Source organism: Diabrotica undecimpunctata, chromosome 4 (assembly GCF_040954645.1).
Source record: "Diabrotica undecimpunctata isolate CICGRU chromosome 4, icDiaUnde3, whole genome shotgun sequence".
Taxonomy (NCBI): domain Eukaryota; kingdom Metazoa; phylum Arthropoda; class Insecta; order Coleoptera; family Chrysomelidae; genus Diabrotica; species Diabrotica undecimpunctata.
The window spans coordinates 131,777,541-131,788,007 of NC_092806.1; the positions used below are offsets into that span (position 1 = coordinate 131,777,541).

Consider the following 10,467-nt stretch of genomic DNA (forward strand, 5'->3'; position numbering starts at 1 on the left):
GCAAAATTGAAGTTAAAAGCTCCAAGGTCACTGGAATTTGGTACTTAGAAACACATTTTCTGAAGCAGAATGATGCACCACCAAAATCGGTAAAAGATCTTTTAAAAGACATCGAGTCTTAATTGGGAAGTAGCAAAGAAAAATATCTTTTTTACTATTTAAACAATTCTGTAGCCAAACTATTGTATTACTAAAATCGACAACAGACATGGTATTACCAAAATCGACAACAGACATGAAGTCGCAAACGGGATGCAGCAAAAACATTGATTCTCCTAGCTGTTTAAGAAAATATGTAGCAAAATCTGATTAGTTTGTTTCTCCATTTCACATATCACCTTTACCAGCTATTAAAAAGAAAACAGTCATCCGAGACAAAAAGCTTGCTAAATAAAAAATTATAACTTCGTCGCCGTAAAAAACAGTTGGAGATCTCAGTAAAAAAAGTAGCTGCAAAAGCTGCAGAAAACATAAAAGCAAAAAGAAAGGTCTTTGCTATTTTTGAATTACCAAACGGAAAGTCAGGGAAAAAAAAACAGAAGAAACCTGAAAGAAATTTAGAAGAAGATGAAGATTTTGTACCAGCTGACGAAGAGGATGATCTAAAATCAGTAGGAAACATTCCAGAAAACAATGGCATAGAGTACATGTTTTGTAGTTGTTGATTTTCAGAAGGCAAAGTGGGAGAGCTGTAAATTTATTGTCTCATGTGCCGATGTTGGGAACATGAACAATGTCTGGCGAAGATCAGGACAATTATGTATATTTGTGATTTTTTTGAAATAAATGTTATAAAATGTGTACTTTTGCCAATAAATGATATCTGTAAAATATTTATTTTGTGTTTAGTTAGGTGAAAGAAGGGGGCCCATATTTAGAGCAGTGTGGTAGATGTACTTAAAAGAATAACGTTTTATATCTTTTAAACATCATTTTTAAACTTGAAAAATTAAAAGTTCTATCATATAAAACAAAAGTAAGGGCCCATATTCGGATTATTTTCTTTACTATTTGACCATATCTAATGAATATAATGCATTCTATATAATCTTATATAAAATGTCCATATCCCAAAATTTTTAATTTTTATCAAATACGTATCAGCAAAATATCGGTAATAATTACCTGGGTTTCAACATTTCTACTAGCTTCATAAGTACACCATTTATTTTGTTTTCTTATAAGATATATTTTTGTCAAACATATTTTTTTCCATAAATACGTACTTTTTGAGTTATTTGTTAAAAATCGTCCGATAACCTGGTTTTATTTTGAAAAATAAAGATTTTACTCACAAGTAACTCAAAAACTATTGACTTAGAGAGCAAAAATATGTAATAAAAGTTTCTTAGAATTAGTCCATTTATCCATTTTCGGACTTATTTTAAACGCATGTTATTTCACCCTCCCCCTTCAAGTAATAGCAACTCAGGGCTTAAGTCCAAAAGTAAAGTAGAGGGTAAGTGGAAACTAAATACAAATTCTCAAGCAAATATGTCGTGATGATGAAAATTACACTCTTAAAGTACTGGAGAAATAGACGAGTCTCGCTATTTTCTATCCAAATTATTTGAGAAACTACTACTAAAAAACTCCAACCGTTAGTCAACTTACCTTATTTTTTAGTTACTTAACAATATAACAATTACAGACAGTAAAATCTGTTATTGAATAAGCATGTAAAGAAAAACAATAATGTTTAACATTGTTAATTCCATGACGCATAAGAGGCATTTAATAGAGTGTCATATCTATAAGACGAGTAGACTACTGCCGTATAATTCTCAATTACTGGAGTCATATTTTTGTGATTTGATGAAAATTTGGTGTGACATGAAAAATTTTTTTCAACCTTTAAGACAATCGAAGTTGGTGTACCACAAGGTAGCGTCTTGGTACCACTTCTGTACCTAATTTATACTTTGATTATTCAAAAACCAATAAAATAAGAATCGGTACATTTGAACATGACAGTAATTATGGCAAAAAATGACGCTCAACAGACAGTAACACAGAAATTTCAAGTTGCTATTAACAATGTCTTTAAGTGGACCAATAATTGAAAAATATAACTTAATTAACTCTTTTAACATCTTTATCAACGTCTGGCTATGTCTTGCAATTTTTAGAAGGCTCCAGATTACGGCAGTTATCTGAATTGTGTTTCGAAACTATTTTACGGATTTAATATCAGATGTCGCTATTGCGTCCGTTTCGAAGCCATTTTATCGTTGCTTCCCAAAGACAGAAAAGATTAATTTTCACGTTGAGAACGCCTATGAATAACTGTTCTGATAAGCTTTATTAAAGCGAAATACGTATCAACAGATACATAGACGATTTGTACGTGAAATGAAATCTTGACTGTCTTTCTAATTTTATTTTTATAACTTAATAGTTCGAAGTCAGTCCTAGACAATTTTACATTACGACAAAGAAATAACGACTTCTAAATGACCTGGAGAACGTCAGTTACTTCAAGTAGATTCAGCAAAATTTCTCGGATTCTCTTTGATGGAAGATTAAATTGGAAACATCATGTCAGACAGAAAGCTAAACAGATTACACTGGAAAAATGTACTGATTAGTCGGAAAATATTCCAAATTTGACCTAAGGTATAAAAGACCAATTTATCAGGCGATTATAAAACCAATTGGACGTATGGAGTAAAACTGTGGGATTATAATTAGTCAACAAATAGGGTGATAATACAACGAAGTCAAAATAAATTTCTTCAAACTATTACAAAAGCTTACCTCTACGTAACCAACGAAGATATTCATACACACACACAACAATTTTTGTAGAACCCCAGCTCCGAGTGACATGTATGTTCCAATGGAACAGTGGGACTCACATGTTCGAAGATCACACCGGTCACACTCCGTAATGGAGTAGTACTTATCTGATTCCCAAGCAACTACCCCTCCCCATCGCGAACATAACGAATGAGGAGGCTTTGCACTGAAAGTTAATTTGAATGATCTAGGTAATGGGACATCCTCTGTTTTACGTTATGTGGTTAAGCCACCTGATTTTAGGGGTAGCTAAAAGAGATTTTCTCCCTATGAACAACATGAGAATATTCATAATGATGTCCAGTTGCCGTGTAGATGACTCATCCAAAAATATGCGAAAAAGCACGAGAGAAAACTTCTACTGTACCAGTGGCGGCTGGTGACTCAAAAATTTGGTAGTTCTGCAGTATTTTTTTGGTTTTTTTTAATTCAATATCTTTTAATCGTTGTATTTTACAACGAGGCTTTTAGTTTGATATTTTACAACATATATTTATTCATTATATATCTATTAAAAAATAATAAAGAACTTACCGATTTTCTTCTTTTCAAATTGAAGATAAATCCAATTATATCAAAAATAGCAATGGTACATTATGGCACACTAGTAATTGTTTTATAGTTTATGTTTTTAGTAGAATTTTATCGATAAATACGTGAAACTAAGGAATGCAAACGAAAAAACACTACAAACAAAATCGCCACAACAATAATTGCATTATAGGGTCTTACGAACTAACTACACACAGAGCCAAATATATTATTTTTTTTTTATAAATAAGCTCGATTCGTCGATTTTTTTTAAAGCAAACTTGTCTATAACTTTTTCATTAAAGTTTGGTATTTCTTTTATAAGTGTTTTTTCTACTGACAACATGGTTAATGCTACAAGTCGGTCTTCAGTCATGGAATTTCTCAAGAATGTTTTAATCCGTTTTAAACTCGAAAAGCACCTTTCAGCTTCTGCCGTACTCATGGGCACTGTAATTAGAATTTGAAGCAGTTTTACAGTTTCTTGAAAAGGCTCTGTTAAATCATTTTCAATTAAAAATTTTAAAAAAGGTATTGCCCCATTAATGTCTCTACAGTCTCTTCTAAAATAAATAACAGATAATTCAGTCTTCAAGCGCTCCCTATCTAAATTTGGATATGACGCGCAAGTCAGGCTTAAATTATCATCTGGGAAATTATCACAATAATTATCAAATTGCTCAGGATAAAGCAATGAAGTTGCAAGTAGGTGATTTTTAAAAGCAAATCTATCATTTGCACAATTTATGATTATATCACAAACTTCGATAGATGCTCTCCGATGATCTACTGGACTGTTATCCTTCCATAATCTTTTAGTTGGTAATGGTTCAACGCATAAACTAGAACCTTGGTCAATGGTATCATCTATTGAATTTCTAACTGAATTCATGTATCTTTCGAAATCTGTCACCTTTTTATTGATTTCCAAAGGATCCGTTTTAGTCTTTTGAAGGGCATTATACAAAACGTCTACTTGTGGCATTATGCGATGGAAAAATGTTAACTAAAAAACAAAATTTTGATCCACTAGTATTCTTCGAATGGAAGACGCTGAACTACAGACAGCTGCCTTATCAAACGATTCTTCTATTTCTTCCATACATTCGATAAAAGAAGATCGATGTTCAAACACAACATTAACAGTTCGAATATTGAAGTTCCAGCGAGTTGAAGCGCCATGAGGAATTTTTTTTTGGACGATTTTATCTAAAACTGCCACTCGTTGTGGCGAATTTTTAAAAAAGGTAGGGATTTCATTTAAATTTCCAAAAAAAAGTCTAACTTGAGAGTTTTCGGAACAAGCCTTAGACATTATTAAATTTAATCGATGCGCGTAACAGTGTACAAAATGAGCAAATGGATATTTTTCTTTGATTCTGGCTTGAACTCCTGCGTGCTGTCCACACATGACCGCTGCTCCATCATAACTCTGAGCAATTAGTTTATTATTTGAGTTTTCCAGGATAGGATCCAAAACACTGAAAATGTTTTTGCTTAAAGTATCTGCATTTAATTTTGAAGGTACCAAATATGTCCAAAATCGTTCTACCGGTGCTCCATTTCGACAATATCTAAATACTACAACCATTTGTGATTTTGCTGAAATGTCTGTAATCTCGTCGGCCATGACAGCTAGATATGGAGATTCCCGAATTTCCTCCAAAATTTTATCCTGGCATAATTCCAACATGCAGTCCAAAATATTATTTTGAATTTCTTTAGAAATGCCCTTAAAAACCGTCGATTCTTCCAAGTGTTGTGCTAAAGTTTTATCCAATTCAGCAGTAAAATTTATGAGGCCACGAAAAATTCCAGGATTGTCGGATGTTTGTGTCTCGTCGTGTCCCCGAAGCGCCAATTCGAAAACACTACAAAATTGTATGCAGTCTATAATTTTTGAGAGAACATACCTATTTTTTGTTACAGCTTTATTTAATTTTTGAATATTTATCCAGTATGCAGAATCTAACTGTTCTTTAATATTCACGGAGCCTAATAAAGCATATTCCATTTGATTGTGCAAATGATGCTTAGAAGTTTCGTGCTTTTTTATTTTATCACTTAAATGTACTAAGTCTGTTACACCAACTTGCGTTCATGACTTATCACCTCCAAAGAGTACACAAGGAAAACAGAAAAGAGCGTTTTTTCTGTTGCAGCCACATATCCAACTATTTCTCGTATAAATATCGCAATTAAATTGTCGTTTGTAATTTTTCCCTCGGCTTGATCCTTCTTTTACGATTTTAATATCCGGCAAAGGACGTCCTTTGCATTTTAATTCTAGTTTTTCGTCATAAGAATATTTAAAGAATCTCTTAACATTAATCAAATTATAAATAACATCCATCCTGAACAGCACTTTTATTCTCATATACTTAATATAAATACCGAATTACGTGCAGGACAACTTATTTTAACAGTCGTCGCGTCGCGATCACCGATTATTTAAAATTACAATAAACGTAGGTTTGTACACACTAGTTCGAACTGCGACAAATGCAGCTCAAATATTGCTTTCAGTCGTCGCCTGAAAAGTGTAGGCGAGGGGATGAGCGGGTGTTATCGGGGATATCTTTAACAGTTCACAGCTCGGAGTAGCACTGTCCGGTCAAATAAGTGGGACTTGCTGTCGCCATGAGATGCGACGGACGACAGATTAAAATAAAGGCGGCCATGCACGAAAACCATCTAAATGAATTTAAATTTTATAAGTAGTGATATTTTTTATTTAATTTTCAAAGTAATTTTGTTTGGATTATTTTGGTGGTTCTGCAGCTCCGCAGCACTTATATACCAACCGCCACTGTACTGTACTAATATTCTACTATACTATACTCGTCATACTAATGTAGAAACCATCTCAGTTAACTCAGGAAGTCAGAGTATTAAAACGTGCAAACCAATATGATCTTGTATAGCTGTGTGAACAAGTATATGTGCGATAATTGTTTAGTATTGGGATAATATTGGGATATGCATATTGATGCATTAAACCCGAAAACGTTCTGTTTGGTTAGTTTTTAAGTACCTACTATTAAAAAATAGCAATGAACTAATGTTGTATTTAAGATTGAACCATCCATATAAAATAAAGGGTGTTTAAAAAATATTATGTGGAAATTAAAACACGGTTAATTTTTAAAATAAATAAAACCGAAGTGTGGAATTTGAAATATGGAATATAATTGTCTGAAAGTTAACTAATCAAGTATGCATTGTCTTCCAATGTGATTTAAACCGACTACATTAACCAGTATCCATCCCGAAATCATTACTACATATCGATACAAATGTGACATAACTGTCGGGAGTATCTGCGATCTCTCAATCTAATTTAATCCAAATCATAAATTTAATCCCGAACGTAGCATGGTGTGGCGTCGGTAGATTCCGTCATAAAGCATACATTTCCCATTTGGCCGTAATTTGATTTGGGGGCATTTAAGCCGGCATGCAATTAGCGGAGAAATCCCGGGCCAGTTCGGTAGTGCCCCCGGGCTCTGGGCTTCGGGTCCGGCCGCGCTAGATAACACATGCAATTGTACCAAACGAACCCTCCTAGGACATCAATGTTGGCGACGAGGTGAGTTTTTGTAATACTTTTCAACAGTGACGGCGATTGCTGATAGAAATTAGGATTTGTAAATAGCCGATTGTTATTGTCCTGGTTTTTTTATAATATTTCACATAAGATATTGAATTCTAAAGACCGTGATGACAATTAAAACTGTTTTATTTTCTATGGAATCGATGGTACGAGCAGTAGCCAAAGTTTAACAACAACGCAGTCAAAAATATTATAAACTATCTTAAAACTTGACCAACCATGCCTAAGATAAGCTAACTACTTATTTGATTCTAAATACTACCGTAATGTACCTGTTTACGTTACAGGAGCAATATTTATAATTGCTGAAACTCAGGGTATACACAGAAGGAAAGCTCTCATTCAAACAAAATGCTCTGAAGAATATTCACTCATATCTTGGAAGATTATAGCAAAATACCATATATAAACAAAATAATATACAGGGTGTTTCAAAAAAAGGTAACCCCGTCTCTAGGGTAGGTAAAAAAGTGAAAAATAATTGGGGTTTGCTTAGTAAAAAATTTTTGTAACGCCATCCGTTTTCAAGATACAGGGCGTTGAAGAAAAAAAAATTTACGCATTTTTTACGATTTTGCCGAAACTACTGGCAACATTGTAATGAAATTTTATACGAATATGTTTTGGAAGCTGATACATCCTATGAATTTGTTTTTATATCTGATTCTCATAGAGGGCGCTAGTTACACGGATCGTACTAATTATTAGTCAATATAACTTTTTTAAGAGTATAATTATTAATCAAAATTTCAAGTAAACTTAAACATTATTCAATTTTACACGAAAAAGGTACTCTTGGTAAAACTCGATACTGTGTACCGTTTTCTGAATATTTTGATTTGAAAATTATGAAGTAATAATTGATGCTGGTATAAAATAGTTAGTAATTAAACAAAACTCACAAGAAGAAAATTAAATTAATGACTAAGAATATAAAATAAAATTCAATTACAGTAAGTGTTCAAAATGCCCTCCGTTTTCGCGAATACACAAGTCTATTCTTTTTTCTAAAGATTCCATTTACCTTCTAAACGGTAGGGGATCAGCTGTGAGGTCGTTAAATTGAGGTTGAATTCTTTCTTCCAATTCTTGGCGTAAATTTACCTCTGTAGCATAGACTTTTTCCTTAATATACGACCAAACTGTGTAGTCCAAAGGGTTAAAATCGCATGACCGAGGAGGCCAATGAATCGAAGCTTCTGTACCTCTACCAATCCATCGATTCGGAAAATGATTACTCAACCAATTACTACACCTTCTATCAAAGTGTGGTGGAGGTCCATCGTGCATAAAAAATACAGATCTTCGCTCGTTTAGCGTTAAATCTTCTAATATCTCGAATAAGGAATTGTTTAAAAAATCAAGATATATATCACCATTTAAATTTTCAGGTAGAATATGATAACCTATTAATTTGTTATCTAAAGTTGCTGCCCAAACATTAACTTTAAATGAGTGCTGGTAATGTGATACCCTTTTGACTCGTGGAGTCTCATCACACCAGTAGTGTGCATTATGGGAGTTAAACATACCTTGTCGCGTAAAGGTGGCCTCGTCCGTAAAAAGAATGCATTTTAAAAAATTTGGATTGTGGGCTGTCCTTTGTTGCAATGTTTCACAAAAATCCACTCTAACCGGTAGATCATCTGGCAAGAGCTTTTGGACTTGTCTGTAATGATAAGGATATAATTACTGTTCTTTCAGTATCCGCCAAGTACTTGAAGAAGAAGTATTTGTTTGTCTTGCTATATTCCTTACGCTAACTGTTGGATCTTGATCAAGTAAATTTAAAATATTATTTTGTTTATTAATTGTTCTTGTTGTTCTTGCTCTACCAGAATTTATTTTATTTGGTCTCACATTCCCAGTTTCTCGACAACGTCGTTCAACGGCTCTAAATGTTTTTTTACTTCATAAGTTTCTTCTAGGAAACTTTTCTGCATAACGTGTCACAGCTGCACTAGAACATCCTAAACATTCGCCTAAGGTTAATAACATGTCAGTGTATTGAACATTTGAGTACATTTTGATTTGATTTTACAAATAACAAGGTTTCAAAACTCTAATTATTGTTGATTTATCGTCATAACAATCAATAAATGTCAGATTTCCATGGCACACTTGGAGAAAATAGAGGTATACCTATTAGAACTTTATCATTACTACCAGCATCAATTATTACTTCATAATTTTCAAATCAAAATATTCCGAAAACGGTACACAGTATTGAGTTTTACCAAGGGTACCTTTTTCGTGTAAAATTGAATAATGTTTAAGTTTACTTGAAATTTTGATTAATAATTATACTCTTAAAAAAGTTATATTGACTAATACTTAGTACAATCCGTGTAACTAGCGCCCTCTATGAGAATCAGATATAAAAACAAATTCATGGGATGTATCAGCTTTCAAAACATATTCGTATAAAATTTCATTACAATGTTGCCAGTAGTTTCGGCAAAATCGTAAAAAATGCGTAAAATTTTTTTTCTTCAACGCCCTATATCTTGAAAACGGATGGCGTTACAAAAATTTTTTACAAAGCAAACCCCAATTATTTTTCAGTTTTTTACCCACCCTAGAGACGGGCTTACCTTTTTTTGAAACACCCTGTATATATATATATATATACAAATATATATATATATTATATATATATATATATATATATATATATATATATATATATATATATATATATATATATATATATATATATATATATATACCGTTTGCATACGATTTGGAAGGGAAAGGAACAAATTTTAAATAAAAACAGAAATACGGTCATATTCTTCACGAAGCATGTTTTGAAGTTCTGCAAGACTTTTTGGATGACCTGGTTAACTTCTAACCCTACAATGAAGTTCATTCCAAAAATGTTCGATGATATTCAGATCAGGGTTGCAGGCTGGCCATTCTAGATTATTAATTCCTACTTTCCCCAAGTAATTTGTCATGATTCTTGCAGTATACAGTATGTGCATTATTATGTGTATACAGACGAAATTGTCCCCAAAAAAATGGACCAAATAGAACTACTGCTTCTGCCAAAATATCCTCTATATACTGTTGAGCATTCAGGGGGCCCTTGATGAAAATAAGTTCACTTTGAGCTTCAAATTAAATTCCAGTTCAAACCTTGATACCACTACCGTAAAATTTTCTTCTCTGGGATATACAAGTTTGGGTATATCTTTCATTTCTTCGTCCTGAAACCCTTTTTTGGCCATCGCCAGACTTCAAATACAGCTGAGATTTATCAGTAAAGAGAAATTGGCTTCAATCCTATATAAATCAGTGTTGATATTGTTGAATAAAAATTAATCAATTCCTACAGTGTTTGGGTTGTAATTTGGGAACAATAGCCAACCTTCTTGCCATTAGTCCTCTTCCATTGAGACATCTTCTAACCGTTCTCTCACTTACATTCAAATTTCAAACCTCCTGCAGTCGGTTTCTTGCAGCAATTGCGGTGGAATGACGATTTCTTAGTTCCATCACGATAAAACGATCATCTCTTT

At 33.0% G+C, this 10,467-nt stretch overlaps 1 protein-coding gene across 1 annotated transcript; it reads right to left on the reverse strand.

Annotated features, from left to right (window-relative positions):
- Nucleotides 1–3,559: 3,559 nt before the first annotated feature.
- LOC140438953 (uncharacterized) lies at nucleotides 3,560–10,176 on the reverse strand. Its single transcript, XM_072528589.1, has 3 exons — nucleotides 10,085–10,176; nucleotides 4,616–5,201; nucleotides 3,560–4,336 (listed from the first exon to the last, which is right to left on the reverse strand). The coding sequence occupies exons 1-3, from the start codon at nucleotides 10,174–10,176 to the stop codon at nucleotides 3,560–3,562; spliced, it is 1,455 nt and encodes a 484-aa protein (XP_072384690.1).
- Nucleotides 10,177–10,467: the final 291 nt, after the last annotated feature.